General features: G+C 47.0%; 1 protein-coding gene across 1 annotated transcript in view; it reads left to right on the forward strand.

Moving 5' to 3' along the window:
* The window catches only part of GARS1 (glycyl-tRNA synthetase 1), a 42,151-nt gene extending 26,594 nt beyond the window's left edge, over window positions 1-15,557 (forward strand). The window contains exons 11-17 of the mRNA XM_054016591.1: window positions 792-899; window positions 2,121-2,266; window positions 5,097-5,182; window positions 8,857-8,966; window positions 10,130-10,223; window positions 12,097-12,287; window positions 15,221-15,557. Of these exons, the coding sequence (XP_053872566.1) occupies window positions 792-899; window positions 2,121-2,266; window positions 5,097-5,182; window positions 8,857-8,966; window positions 10,130-10,223; window positions 12,097-12,287; window positions 15,221-15,361 (876 nt within the window). The 3' untranslated portion in view covers window positions 15,362-15,557. The remainder of the gene's footprint in view (window positions 1-791; window positions 900-2,120; window positions 2,267-5,096; window positions 5,183-8,856; window positions 8,967-10,129; window positions 10,224-12,096; window positions 12,288-15,220) is intronic.
* Window positions 15,558-15,879: the final 322 nt, after the last annotated feature.

A 15,879-nucleotide genomic window follows, 5' to 3' on the forward strand; every position in this document is an offset into this window, starting at 1 on the left:
ATGCTTGGGTATGTCTGCACATGCTGCATTCACACCTCTGATTGCAAATTAGACATGCCCTTGGAGTCCTTCTCTTGCCAATTGGAATTTCATGCAAGCAGGTTTTGACTGCATGTACATTTACACGCGCACACACACACACACACACACAAACAAGCACAACAGAATGAATGGAGAAGACCAACGCACCTTGTCTCATGCATGGCCACACTGTAAACCAAACAGCTCATTGGTTTTGCTAAAACGATTTGGAATTCATGGGCAGTGCTTCATGCAGATTAATTCATTTACAGACTCTTCCTTTCCACAGATATGAACGTATGCAAGGAAATGCTTCAGTCAGTTGTGACTCGTGTTACTTAGCAGCTCTTAAGCGTGCGTCTTTGTAAAGAGGCGAGTTGGTTACTCTGCCCCAAGCTCATGAAGTGATAAAATCCCCAGTTACTCAGCCCATCTCATGCATGCTGATGTGAATGTAAAAAACGTACGCTGTTACCCAGGTCCTCAGCTGGCGTAAGTCTGTGTAGTTCCACCAGCCTCGCTAGAGAACCTGGCCCTGCATGTATATGCACCTTGTATTTTTTTACATAGCTGGTTACTTCTCGAAGCAAACAGAGGGCCATTCGGATTAGGGAGGAGCTGGTGGAACTAATGCTGCTTATCATAACAGAGCTAATTAGGTAGAAAAACCGGCCCTGGGAGCATGGTGGGCTTAGGGGCAAACAAACATGTTTGATGGTTAAGCGAACAAAAAGACAGACTGTTAAAAGCTTCCACTTTTGCTTTTCTAGGGTTGGATTGAGATTGTTGGTTGTGCTGATCGCGCCTGCTATGACCTCTCCTGCCACGCCAGAGCCACCAAAGTTCCTCTTGTCGCTGAGAAGCTTCTGAAAGAACCAATATCCTTTGTGAATAAAATAGTTCTCCCTAAAGCTAGGTAGCATCTGAAACGGAAATGTCCTAAGGCCCCTGCAGGTCTGTTCAAAGTTAGACTTTTGAGTGAGTGCCCTGGTCCACACTAACCCCCCACTTCGAACTAAGATACGCAACTTCAGCTACGTGAATAACGTAGCTGAAGTCGAAGTACCTTAGTTTGAACTTACCGCGGGTCCAGACGCGGCAGGCAGGCTCCCCTGTCGACTCTGCGTACTCCTCTCGCGGAGCAGGAGTACCGGCGTCGACAGCGAGCACTTCCAGGATCGATTTATCGCGTCTAGACAAGATGCGATAAATCGATCCCAGAAGATCGATTGCTTACCGCCGGACCTGGAGGTAAGTATAGATGTACCCAGTGTCTAGATTAAATCAGGAGACCTTGATGCTCATAGCAGTGTAAAGAATATCTTTGGGGCTGACCCAGCAAAGACTTCAGCATATGAGTAACTTTACTCAGGTGAGTAAAGGAAATACAGGCCAAAGTTTGTTTCCTGGGTTCTTGTTTTCAATTTGTTTTCATAAACACAGTTTAAACATTACACAAGTTACTTGAAAAGAACTTTGGAGCATTTAAAGAAGGGTGTGAACCCATTAAAAGGTAAGCGGGTGTGGTCTGCTCAGAGGATTCAATCTGCCAGGTTCTCCACTGGCTCAGAACCACTGATTTCCTGCCCCTCTTTGTCCCCTTCAGGGGATTGGGAGGGACTGCTTCCCAGATTGCCCTGGTACCCGTCCGGCACGTTTCCACTGAGGTGGTGAGCTGCAACTGGGTCGGTGGGGAAGGCCTGGTGGGCCTGTTCTTGAAGATATTATATTAGATTCTGTTCTTGGGTGCACCAGTGTAAATCTGGAGTAACTACACTGAAGCAATTGGTGTCACTCCAGATTACTTGGGTGTAACTGAAATGAGAAACCAGCCCAGTGTGTAAAAGTTTTATTCTCGCTCTAATAGCGACCATATTAGCTGCATGTATATGCTGATCTAAAGTACTAATAGGGACTGTTTACTTCCTGCTCTGAGGTAAGTTACTCAAACCGGTGTCAGTACTGAATAAGATACAATGACAAAACATGGACCCAGATTCTGTAGGTGCTGCAGTAATTACATTTGTTACCCAGTATGAACTAATGAAAGTGTCAGGTCACAGTGTCCTCTGAGCTCGATTTCCTTAACTGCTCTGTACAAAACAGCCAATGTTGTTCAGTTTGAGGCAAATAAGGGAGCCATTGGCAAGGCCTACAAGAAGGATGCGAAGCTGGTGCTGGAATACCTTTCCATCTGCGATGAATGTTACATCAGCGAGATGGAGAAGCTGCTGAATGAGAAAGGGTGAGAAGGCACTGGGTGTGGGGCTGAATAAGATTTTCTTAGCAATTACCTATGCCAGGGAGACCCAAAAAGCCGCTTGAGTAATCTCAGTGCATCCCGCACCAGCCTTGCCAGTAACTGAAGGCTGTGATAAAATGCATCATCTGCAGTTTTTGCTGCTGGTGGCTCAGCCAAGAGTCAATTCTTCACTGATGGACAGAATACAGTTACATGTCCATATTAGGGTGATGTGCATTTATGCTTTGGTTTAAGAGGTATGTGCGTTTACATGCAAACTAGGTGCAGCCTGCTGGCTCCTGGCAAGCTGCCCTTTGTGTCACGTAGGAACCAGTCCTGCAAGGTCCCGAATGTCACCTATGAGGGGGGTGAGAACCCTCAGCTCCCACTGAGTTTGCTGGGAGAGGAGGCTGTTCAGCGACTTGTGGGTTGGGGCTCATGAACTGGCCAGCTCTGACAAAGGCAGTCAGGTCTATTTCAAAATAGACGTTCACATGGGAATGATTCGTGCCCAGTATGGCTTGGTTCATCAGTAGGCTCATAAGAATAAGAAAATGAGACTGGCCAGACTGGGTGAGACCAATGGTCCACCTAGCCCAGTATCCTGACAGAGGCCAGTGCCAGATGCTTCAAAGGGAATGAACAGAACAGGGCAATTATCAAGTGATCCATCCCCTGTCATCCAGTTCCAGCATCTGGCAAACAGAGGCTTGTCGAACTATCATTTGGTAAAACACCAGTGGGAGTAGCCCAGGCGGCAGCAGTCAGTCTGACGTTAGGTGCCGTTTGGATTATTGCGGTGCTAGAGAACTGTGAATATGGAGCGGCTGGGCACAGCCACGGTTAAGTAGGTTTTCCAGTTGGTGAGTTCGGATTCTCTGCCTGACTTCAAAAAATGCTTCGTTACATTTCCGAGCAGTGTTAGCTTAAAAAAATAAATAAAGCTGTTGCTCCTATGTTATTTGAAATAGCTTGTGCAGAACAAGTCCAATGGAGTAACTGATACACTGTGCGTTTTCCCCCTCCCCCCACCGTATTAGAGCCAATTTGGTTTTTTTTAAGTGTTTTGAGTGTCAAAGTAACCAAAGTGCAAGAAAAACAGTACTTGTAATACATCCAAACCAGGCCTACAAGACTGAGAAATTATCACTGGGTGCATTGGTCCTACAGAAGTCCAAACCAGAAGCAGGTTAACCCAGTTCCTTAACCCTCCAATTTGAGCATTTTTCAGTGTACGTAGCTTTTACCACAAATGATGGCAGTAGTCCAAACTCGACTCCCTGATATAGCCACATTCAGGATGTGCCTCTATAAACGTAATCTCCTCTGGGAAATAGGTCTCGATGTAGGCAGCTTGGCACGTAGCCTTTCGTAAATGCACCCATTCCTGTATTACACAGGCTCCTGGAAGCCATCAGTTTAGTATACCTGAGACGCCACTACTGATTCACCAGCACGGGTGCACTCAGCCGGCTGTGTGCTGAAGTGCCTGTGGTTAGACCTGTTTTACGGATGGTTACGTTTAGACGACTCTCTTCTGTAGGCGGCTGCCATACAAAATGAGGCAGAGTTTGTTCTGCAGCAGCAATTTACCAGCTGGAAGTTTAATAAAATAAATCTTCGCTGTTTGTGAATGGGATATTTAGGGCCGGGTTGACATCAGTGGGAATTCTGCCTGACAGGACAGCTCGGGGGTCAGGAAGAGATTTGCTCCCCCTCCCCGATGTATTTTGGGGTGTTTGTGGGTTTTTTTAAATCTCCTTCTGAAGCATCAGGGACGGCCATGGCTGGACATGGGACATTGGGTGGGGAAGGCCAAGGCTCTGAGGTGGCACCATGCAGTCTCTCTGGTACTTGGCTGCCTGGTTCTTGCTCAGATGCTAAGGGTATAACTGAGCGCCATACGTGGGGTTGGGAGGGAATTTTCACAGCACAGGTCAGATTGGCAGTGACCTAAGGGTTTTTGTTGTTGTTGACTTCCTCTGCAGCATGTGGGTGCAGGTCCCTTGCCAGGATTATCTGGCTGTATCTCACTCATTTCCCTGCCATAGCGGGGGCCTCAGACTGGTCCCTCCTATTCTCTGCCTGTGGCACATGTCTAGTCTCCTGTGGGCTGTAATAACTTGGAGTAAGTTAGGTTGTTGTTTAATGTGTGGGTGCTGGGTGGTGTGGTGGTGGTGACCTGTGCTATACAGGAGGTCAGATCAGTTGATCTGGTCATCCCTTCTGGCCTTAGACTCAGACTCTGTTACTGATTTGGCCCTCTAGCAGCTGTGGGTTAACTTTTTTGTGCGCCTTGAGAGAGCAACACCAAAAGCTGTAGGAATCAGTCAAAAATGGATTTTGGCCCATCCACTTTAACAGATCAAAAATATCTTTGATTTTTCCAATTCCCATGCAGAGGTCAGGTACTCGCCATCAGAACTAAATTGACAAAGTATGTGTTTGTTACAATACATGAAAAGTCTGTAGTGAGTGAATGAATGTCTGGTTGTCTTGTAATTAATTTTTTCTTTTTATGTATTTCAACCTGGAACCCTTCCATATTGTAATTGAACTTGCTCCTGGCTATTAACCACATTGCTTTTATGTTAAATTTTATTTTACAAGAATAATAAAAATGCTAGATTAAAAACCTTGAGTATTTAAAAAAAGAGACATGCTACATGTTTCTTCCTTTGATCCCTGGAGTTTGAGCTGACTTTTCCATATAGCCCCCAAACCAGTTTTTCTTTATTTAAAAAAAAAAGTTTAAATCAGTGAAACCACCTAAGGGAAAGTGACATAACTAGTTTTGTTGACTAATACTAAAGCCCTGGTATTTTCTTTACAGGGAATTCACTGTTGAAACTGAAGGGAAAACATTTACATTAACAAAGGACATGGTCAGTGTGAAGAGATTCCAGAAAACACTGCATGGTAACTTTTATTTACTTTTTAATCTTAGCGATGGGAAGCTGATCACAATACATTTTGAACGCAGGAGAGTTAAGCGAATCTGAAAGTTGTGGCCAAAAGGTTGAGACTTGGGTGCATAAAATTAAGCACCTAAACCAGTATATAGGTTCCTAAGTAAGTGGCTCAATCCCAGAGGTGCTGAGAATCTGCTGCTTTCATTGACTTCAATGGAAGCACCTTGGTCAATCAAGCCGTTTTGATTATGATGCCTAAGTTTAGGTGCCAAGCTTTGTGGCTAATGGTTTTTTAAGAAATGTTCCCTCTGTTTTCAGATGAATTATTTCTTTTCAGGATAAGTTCCAGCACAGGATCAAAGTTGATCAGACAATTATTTATAGGATTCCGTCTTATAAAAGAATCACTTTCTGTAATTAACAGTAGACAGACGGTCTTCTATCTATGGTACTTACATGGCCCCCGTTGCCACTATAGGTGAGGCACTCACAATGTTCAATGTATTTAGCCTCATAACATCCCTGTGAGGTACGGCAGTGTTATTCTCCCCATTTTACAGATGGGGACTGAGGCCCAGAGAGTCTTAAGTGACTGGAGCTGGTTGGAAAAATTCCCCCAAAACATTTTTTCATTGTTTGCTGAGTCATCAAAATGTTTCGCGAAACTGTTCAATTTTGACAGACTTCCGACACAACCCAGGCTTGGTCTCCTGCCAGCTCTCCCACCTGGGCCCGCGGCTCCAGGATGGCTCGCCATGAGGATGGCCTCAGAGTCGGGGACCCCTGGGCTTCCGAACTCTGGGGGCAGCTGGCTCCTCAGTCTGCTCTAGGAGTTGTGGGGCTGTGAGTGTCTCAGCTCCCAGCTCCTCAGCAGCCCACCATGAGATGGGCTGCGGCAGGGCCTGTGTTCCCAGGGCCTCCAGGCTCCTGATTCCCCACCAGGCTGAAGATAAGAGCTTGGTCACTTTCACTGCTGTCATTCCGTGATGGACAGTAGTGAACACTGACAGTCGTGTCAGTTTTAGTCAGAAGCTTCCAGGGTGCTGGCCTCACTGCAAGTCGGGGGCTGGGGATCCCAGGAGGCATATGTCACTTTGGAAATACCATGTGTCTGAAAGGAAATATTGCAGGATTTCAGTTCTGCAACATTTTTAGAGGATTTGGCTTCGTCCCAATTTTTCCAAAATCTTGACAACTTTTGTGGAAGTGAACTTTGTTTTGCCAGCCAGCTCTATTAATGACTTGACCGAGGTCACGTGGCAAGTCTGTGGTCCTGTTAGAAATTTAACCCATTTTCTAACCCAGAGATCCAGGTAAGCATCCTAACCACTGGACCATTATCCTTCCTCACCTTTTTCTTTATCATTTAAGAGCCAGTCCTGCAAGATTCTAAGTGCTTCTGTTAGGTGCAGAGCATCCTTAACTCTTACTCTGCCTCGGAGGCATACGCAGTCTGCAGGCATTAGCAAGGTCTCTAAGTGCCTGTCAGTCAGTGATAGAAAGTAATTACACTCCTCGTCCATCTCCGTTTTACTATCTCACAGCAGTCAGTTGGCGTTTTGGTTGCTGGTCACTTAATTTGTATGTGTACAGACTACGAGTTCATCTTATCCAGGGCTGGAAGGGGAGGCATAGCCAGAGTGAAGGAATCTAATGTTCTGTATTCACGTTCCATAGGGCTATGCTCTGAGAAACAAATTAAAAATGGCGTAAGATGTGCTGTAAATATAATCCCGGAGGGAGAAGGTTTTTGTGGCAAAGTGGCTGGCAGAGCAGAACTGGCCTATTTCACAGAAGAGTTATTTTTCTAACCAGTGAAGATGGGAACATGAGGCTAGTACCTCAGAAATGAATCATAGAATCATAGAATCATAGAATATCAGAGTTGGAAGGGACCTCAAGAGGTCATCTAGTCCAACCCCCTGCTCAAAGCAGGACCAATTCCCAGCTAAATCATCCCAGCCAGGGCTTTGTCAAGCCGGGCCTTAAAAACCTCCAAGGAAGGAGACTCCACCACCTCCCTAGGTAACGCATTCCAGTGTTTCACCACCCTTCTAGTGAAATAGTTTTTCCTGATATCCAACCTGGACCTCCCCCACTGCAACTTGAGACCATTGCTCCTTGTTCTGTCATCTGCCACCACTGAGAACAGCCGAGCTCCATCCTCTTTGGAACCCCCCTTCAGGTAGTTGAAGGCTGCTATCAAATCCCCCCTCATTCTTCTCTTCTGGAGACTAAACAATCCCAGTTCTCTCAGCCTCTCCTCATAAGTCATGTGCTCCAGACCCCTAATCATTTTTGTTGCCCTCCGCTGGACTCTTTCCAATTTTTCCACATCCTTCTTGTAGTGTGGGGACCAAAACTGGACACAGTATTCCAGATGAGGCCTCATCAATGTCGAATAAAGGGGAACGATCACGTTCCTCGATCTGCTGGCAATGCCCCTACTTATACAGCCCAAAATGCCGTTAGCCTTCTTGGCAACAAGAGCACACTGTTGACTCATATCCAGCTTCTCGTCCACTGTGACCCCTAGGTCCTTTTCAGCAGAACTGCTACCTAGCCATTCGGTCCCTAGTCTGTAGCAGTGCATGGGATTCTTCCGTCCTAAGTGCAGGACTCTGCACTTGTCCTTGTTGAACCTCATCAGGTTTTTTTCTGCCCAATCCTCTAATTTGTCTAGGTCCCTCTGTATCCGATCCCTACCCTCTAGTGTATCTACCACGCCTCCTAGTTTAGTGTCATCTGCAAACTTGCTGAGAGTGCAGTCCACACCATCCTCCAGATCATTAATAAAGATATTAAACAAAACCGGCCCCAGGACCGACCCTTGGGGCACTCCACTTGAAACCGGCTGCCAACTAGACATGGAGCCATTGATCACTACCCGTTGAGCCCGACGATCTAGCCAGCTTTCTATCCACCTTACAGTCCATTCATCCAGCCCATACTTCTTTAACTTGGTGGCAAGAATACTGTGGGAGACAGTATCAAAAGCTTTGCTAAAGTCAAGAAATAACACATCCACTGCTTTCCCCTCATCCACAGAGCCAGTTATCTCATCATAGAAGGCAATTAGGTTAGTCAGGCACGACTTCCCCTTCGTGAATCCATGCTGACTGTTCCTGATCACTTTCCTCTCCTCTAAATGTTTCATAATTGATTCCTTGAGGACCTGCTCCATGATTTTTCCAGGTACTGAGGTGAGGCTGACTGGCCTGTAGTTCCCCGGATCCTTCTTCTTCCCTTTTTTAAAGATGGGCACTACATTAGCCTTTTTCCAGTCATCTGGGACCTCCCCCGATCGCCATGAGTTTTCAAAAATAATGGCTAATGGCTCTGCAATCTCACCCGCCAACTCCTTTAGCACCCTCGGATGCAGCGCATCCGGCCCCATGGACTTGTGCACGTCCAGTTTTTCTAAATAGTCCCGAACCATTTCTCATGAAATGGCTTTTCAGCATCTAAACAAAATAACATTGTCGCTTAGTTTCTAGAACCAGCTTATGCGTCTAACAAATTGTAGCTTCTCAATTTGGCTGCCACGGCTTTTTTTAAAATGCTGTGCCGTCTTTAGCCAGGGCAGGCATTAGTTGGGCTAGGCTGTGAAAGCTCCTATACAATCAAAGAACGGTGCTTTTGTAAACTGCCTTTCTGAATGCAATGTGTTTTGTGTTCTAGTGGAAGAAATAGTCCCGAATGTGATTGAGCCCTCATTCGGAATTGGAAGGATCATGTATACAGTGTTTGAACACACATTCCATGTCCGGGAGGGAGATGAACAACGAACGGTGAGCTTTCACGTGCCTTTGGGTTGGTTGAGAAGCAGCTGTGGGGTTTGATTACATAAACTCCCACCACCAGATGCAGCTGTGGGATTTAAATTAGACAGTGAAATACACAGCAGATATGGGAAAACCCTGTTAGGTCACCTAGTTCCTCTCCCTACCAGGGCAGGTGCGAATTGTGCCCAGGCACTTACAATGATCTGGGCGGTTTGCACTCGAAGCTCCTACTGTTCTACTTCGGAGGGGAGAACTTTTCCCTGTGGACTGAAACTTGGCAGGTCTCCTGCTAGGGGAGTGAAGTCCTTTTAAATGATTTGTCTGTGCTCTTTCACAGTCTCAGTACCATGCAGGCAGCCTCACAATCCTGGCTTGGGAGACCTCCCTGCAGCTGAGGTCAGAGGGAAAGAGTGCATGTTCTATGTCAGACTGTGGTGGTGTCATTGATGCCCACACTGCAATCCAAAGAGCACTCTCTGATGGTCCATGGAGAGCTATCTAGCGCCTGGTGCCAGCTCCCTTTCCTCGTTCCCCACTGCTAAATTGCTTTTAAAGAAGCTACATTCCTTTTCCGGCTGAGGTTGCTACTGTGATGGGATTACAAGTGGGTGGGTGGAGAGAGGAAGAAATGGTCTGTTATCTAGTCTCCTTGCTAAGATGTGATCCACCTGTACAAATACTTGGGTGCCTGCGTTGTGTGCAGAAGGAAGGGATGGGATGAGGTGGAGTAAGATGAGAGCATGAAGGCTGGGGAAAGAATCGTACTCTCAATTCTCCTCCCGTTGGAACGTTTTTTTTGTTAACTTTGTTAATAATGAACTAAATCTCAGCAGAGCGGTTTACAGGGATGCTCCCTATCTTAATCAAGTCTCTGTTTGAATTGGAGAGGGGGTGTGCTAGATCCTAAGCACCACCATTGAGGGAGATGCATTGGGACTAAATATTTTAGGCCCCCCCACACCTTCATTTTCAGGTGTTTCGGGTGAAGCACGCCTTTACCTCTGCCACGTCAATGATTTAGAGGGCCAGCTCCACAGCTGGAAGAAATTGGCCCAGCTCTGCTGATTTCACTGGAGCTGTGCTGACGTACCCCAGCTAAGAACCTGGCCCAAATTGTAGCTGCTTAATAATTAAATTGGCGTGTGTTTGTTTTGACTCTGTTTGTGTAGTTCTTCAGCTTCCCTGCTGTTGTAGCGCCCTTCAAATGCTCTGTCCTTCCTCTGAGCCAGAATCAGGAATTCATGCCTTTCGTCAAGGAGCTATGTGAGTAAATGCAGCGCCGCGGATACCACTGTTCTTTTTCAGGAAGATAGGAAAGACCCAAGAGTGGGGCCTTTTCACGTTGCTTGTTTATGCCAAAGGTAGTTGCACACACCTGAGGTAGCAGGAGCTCCAAAGCTTTCAGCAGCTTCTGTCATTTGAGATCTCCGCATTGATATGAGCCAGCCTTGCAAATTTGTCATATAAACTTATCAGCTTAGGCACAAAATCTGCTCCTTTGCTCTTTACCGTGAGTCCTGGTGAAAAAACTATTATTTACTTGCATGTCAAAAAAGTGACCCACCCCGCCCGTGTAATGGCTGTGGTGAGTAGTGTGTTTATTGCTTAGGCAGGGCAGGAGCCCAGACTTCTGCGTTCTGTTCCCAGCTCGGCCACTCGCTTGCCACGTAGCCTCTGAATAAAACCCAGACCTCCTTGTGCCCAGTCCTGGGCTTTCGTTTCAAAGGTAGTCCTTCCCCTCTGGGTATGTCAAAGCACTTTGCAAAGTGGTACAGAGAGCACAGTAGCGATTGCTGTGTAAGTCAGTGGGACGGCCGCGATGTTAGAATCAGGGCTTGCTTGGAGCTTTTTGTTTTCAGCTCTTTGAGATAACCTGTCTGGGCCCAAGTATCAGGGGGTAGCCGTGTTAGTCTGTATCTACAAAAACAACAAGGAGTCTGGTGACACCTTATGCCCAAATAAATCTGTTAGTCTTTAAGCTTTCGTGAGTAAAAACCTCACTTCTTCGGATGCATAGAGTGAAAGTTACTGATGCAGGCATTATATACTGACACATGGAGAGCAGGGAGTTACTTCACAAGTGGAGAACCAGTGTTGACAAGGCCAATTCAATCAGGGTGGATGTAGTCCACTCCCAATAATAGATGAGGAGGTGTCAATTCCAGGAGAGGAAAAGCTGCTTCTGTAGTGAGCCAGCCACTCCCAATCCCTATTCAAGCCCAGATTAATGGTGTTGAATTTGCAAATGAATTTTAGTTCTGCTGTTTCTCTTTGAAGTCTGTTTCTGAATTTTTTTGTTCAATGATAGTGACTTTTAAATCTGTAATAGAATGACCAGGGAGATTGAAGTGTTCACTTACTGGCTTATGTATGTTACCATTCCTGATGTCCGATTTGTGTCCATTTATTCTTTTGCGGAGGGACTGTCCGGTTTGGCCAATGTACATGGCAGAGGGGCATTGCTGGCACATGATGGCATGATGGCATATCTGGGCCCAGACACCGAGGTGAACCGGTTCTTCAATTAGTGTTTCGCTGCTGACCTATAACGTCAGGCTTGAGAGACCTGTGATTCAGTGTCTTCTTTCAGAAGAGACTTAGCAACCATAGAGTGCTAACCCTGCACTGTAGTGTCTGCATGGTGCGTGGGTATGAGCCTGAACCCTTGTGTGGGCCTCGAACCCAAAACCTTCTGTCAAAATAGTCACTTTTTACTTTCTAGCCCCCAAATGCACAGAGTCTCCCCCCCCCAAATTATTACTAATACTGTACCCGAATTGCGCTAGGTGCTTTATAGACATAGAATAAAGACCAATCCTTACCCTGAAGAGCTTAAAACATAAGGGCCAGAATTTCCCACCCTTGCTTCGTGGGCAGCCCCACTGACCTCAGTGGGACTGACTGCAGCCAGGTGGCGACACTGCACCCTGTGTGAACAACTTCCAGTTAAGAGTTGGGCTGAGCAGCAAATAACCGGCTTCGGGAGTGGTTGTGGGTCTGCCTTGCTGGGACAGTAATGCCTGTCCATTGGTACTCCCCTCCCCCTTTTCTGTTTATCGCCCTGTGGTTCTGTGTCCTTCTGATCCTCCAGCCCGGCCAGGCTGTTGCTAACCCTGGGACTCTCCACTTCTTCCAGCTGAGGCGCTCACTAGGAACGGCATCTCCCACAAAGTGGACGATTCCTCCGGGTCCATTGGCCGGCGCTACGCCAGGACCGACGAGATCGGCGTGGCTTTCGGCATCACGATAGACTTTGACACGGTGAACAAGGTGCCTCACACAGCCACTCTAAGGGACCGTGACTCCATGCGTCAGATACGAGCTGAGGTAAAATGCCTGCACGTGTGTGAGGGAAGGAGTTAAATGTATTTAACTAGAGCAGGGGCTGGGCCTGCTGCCTCTGAACCTGTGGGCGTACTGGCCTTGCTGGGACCCGTGTAGGACTCTTCATGTACGAGCCGTGTGTTCTGAAGGTGAGGGGGTATTGCCCACCAGCCTGTCAGTGAAATGAACAGAGGAGTTGCTTTCAATAGCCAGAGGGAGAGGTTACCCCAAAGAAACCTTGAGTCATTTAGGCCCCTGCTAGAAGGCCGACCCACTCACTGTGAGCGTGGGCCATTGTGGGTGTAGTTGCTGACTTGTGTATGTAGCGCTAAGCTGTCCTCCAGACAATCCTGTGGTGACCTGTCACTGTTGTTGGGGGGAAGTAGGCCTCCGTGAGGCCCCAGCATGGTGTCTCTGCAGGCCGTTTTGCAGGCTGTTCAGTGAGCTGTGACATACAAGTGACCATCTTGGACCCCCTCCTTCTGGTGAACTAACCCCTGTGGCCTCTTGAGGCGCTTTAAAAGCCCAGTTTTCACTTGCTCAGGTAGACTTTTTCAAGTGACAGCTGATCTGACTGTCAGGGTTACTGGGCTGGCCCCTCTCTGGTCTCTGAGTGCAGACCTCTGAGCTCTTGGGTGTCCTGCCCTTACTTCTCTCAGGGAGGAATCTCTCAGTCCTTGTACTCAGGCCAGGACCTGGGTACGCCACCCTGTGTACATCAGCCACTTACCGCCCTGCAGGTCCGTCTGGGTTTCAGGCACCTGCATTTAGTGATAGTGACCAGCAGCATTTTTGAAATGCAGGATTTTTATTCAGCACTTAGAACAAAGCATTAGAGAAAAAAGATTTTCAAACAACCAACACACATAACTAGTCTAATCTTAAACCCTTAGTTTGTAGTGAAATTTATCTACATGGGGAGATTTACCAGCAGACCTATACCAGTATAACTCTAGCAGTGAAACTATGTCAGTATAGTTCTGCTGGTAAATTTCCCTGTGTAGACAAGCCCTTGATTACACAGGACGACTTCTCAAAGTACAGGAGCAGAACAGAACCAATGTACATTCTCCCAGCAAGCCCAAATTTTCCTGTGTTTCTGTGGGAGTCTGTCTGGGTCTCTCAGGGTTGGTCTACACTGCAGATGCTACAGGGGCGTGGCTGTGCCACTGTAGCGCCATGGTGTAAACACTTGCTACAGCGACAGAAGGAGGTTTTCCATCACTGCAGTGATTCCAGCCCCTTGTGAGGCAGTAGCTAGGCTGACAGAAGAATTCTTCCATCAACCTAACCTTGTCTATACCGGGGCTTAGCTTGGCTTAACTACATCTCTCTAGGTCGATCTAGGGTTTAGGTGTAGACCAGACCTGGGGGGCTGTCTGACCCACCACCTAAATAATAATATATGGAGATATACCTAGCTCATAGAACTGGAAAGGACCTTAAAAGGTCGAGTCCAGCCCCCTGCCTTCACTAGCAGGACCAAATACTGATTTTTTGCCCCAGATCCCTAAATGGCCCCCTCAAGGATTGAACTCACAACCCTGGGTTTAGCAGGCCAATGCTCAAACCACTGAGCTATCCTTCTTCCCCCCCCCCCCCCCCCCCCATCCCCATCCACCTGTTCAAAGTGGTTTGGATGCTGCCCAGGAGAGTGGACGAAAGCCATTCAAGCTATTTGCTCTTAATAATCCTTAGTGCAAGCTGTTAAGTGGCTATTAGAAAGGGTCTCCTCCCCCTTTCCTGAGGTGGGTAGGCTCAGCTCCCCAGACCGCCCCCGTGATGAAATATCCACCCCCCCGACATGGCACAGACACACTTGAGACAGCTGCAGCCAATACTGCTAATCATTCAAGAGCATTCAGGCCATGGTCACCGTGACATCCTTGGGATTCTCCAGAAGGAAGGGAGCCAAAATGGTGGCCCCAGATGATGTGGGGGACACTAGTGCTCCTGCAATGGAGGAGTCTCCTGTTGGTCACATGCCTAAAGGGGAGGGCCCAGCATGCATTGTGAAGAGCAATCGCTTGATGGGCTCTCATACAGGCAGCACTGTAGCCGTTCTGGGCCTGATCCAAAGTCCACTGAAGACACTGGAATGACCCACATTGATGTCAATGCACGCTGGCCCCAGTGTGACTAGTATGTCTGATTTTTTTTCCCATTGACCCTTCAATCAATTCATACATGGTCTCTGTGACTCTGAGCACACAGTCACGATAGCAGAGAGAAAACTCAGCAGGTCCTGAGGCAGCCTCTGTTTGTACTCATGTTACATTGCCCCAGGGCCTGTCAAAATCCCCTGCTTGCAGGTTCATTTGGACCTGTCCCAGAGTGTTGTGTGACATTGCCATGTGTCACTGTGCTCCGCCCAAGTGATGGCTGCATTTCACTAGTGAATCTCCATGCTATGAGTAGCTGATCAATATTCGCTATGGTGAAAAGTAATCTAGAATTAAAATGCCCTGTTGCTTGGAGGCACGACCACTTGATGTCCCAGAGTTTGAGGCAGAGTTTATGGCTGTAAAAATATTACATGAAAATGTTGGACAGATCTGCTCTTGTCAGATGGTAACAGTTGATCATGTGGCAGTATTTGTAATACAGTGCTAAATGTTATCCATGTACACCAGTGGCTCTCAAACTTTTGTACTGGTGACCCCTTTCACATAGCAAGTCTGAGTGTGACCCCCCCCCTTATAAATTAAAAACACGTTTTAATATATTTAACACTATTATAAATGCTGGAGGCAAAGCAGGGTTTAGGATGGAGGCTGACAGCTCGCACCCTCCCCCCCCCACATAATAACCTCACGACCCCCTGAGGGTCCTGACCCCTAGTTTGAGAACCTCTGATGTACATGTACGACGAAAGAAATCAACTTGGTGGTTGTGTGGTCTCATGTCTTGCCTCTTTCTGTACGCTCTCCTCCCAGGTCTCTGAACTTCCTACCATAATCCGTGACCTGGCAAATGGCTGCCTAACTTGGGCTGACGTGGAGGCAAAGTATCCACTCTTTGAGGGACAAGAGACTGGCAAAAAGGAGACAATAGAGGAAGACAATTACCTGAAATAAGCCCCATACGATGTCCACTTTTTACTGTTCATGTTAATATGAAATAAACTATCATGTGTATTATTCAAAGCTGCATTGTTTGTGCACCCAGGGACTATGTTTTTTCCTCAATTGCTGCCTGATTTTAACTTTAAACTGAAATAACAGCAATTAAAGGTGTTATGAATAAAAAAGCCATTGCATTTGCTTGCTTTTCCGTGTTTGTGCGGCCTTGTACTTTGAGACCTTTGACTTTATCAACCACTTGTTTGGTTAGTTCTTGTGGGTCCAAATGCGAATTGTGGGTGTATAAAAGAAGGCTGGTCCAGTCGTTAGACATGGGTTCAAGCCCCTGCTCTACTATAGATTCCAGTGTGATTTTGGACAAGTTCCTCTGTACCTCACTTCCCCCTCTGTAAAATGGGGTTGTGAGGATGAATACATTAAAGTATGAGGCACTCGGATATTATGGGGGATGTAAGTACCTCAGATAGACACAGTTGTGGGCTAAATTTGGCCTTGTGTCCAGAAGGAACTCC

This window comes from Malaclemys terrapin, chromosome 2 (genome assembly GCF_027887155.1).
Source record: "Malaclemys terrapin pileata isolate rMalTer1 chromosome 2, rMalTer1.hap1, whole genome shotgun sequence".
NCBI classification, from domain to species: Eukaryota; Metazoa; Chordata; order Testudines; family Emydidae; genus Malaclemys; species Malaclemys terrapin.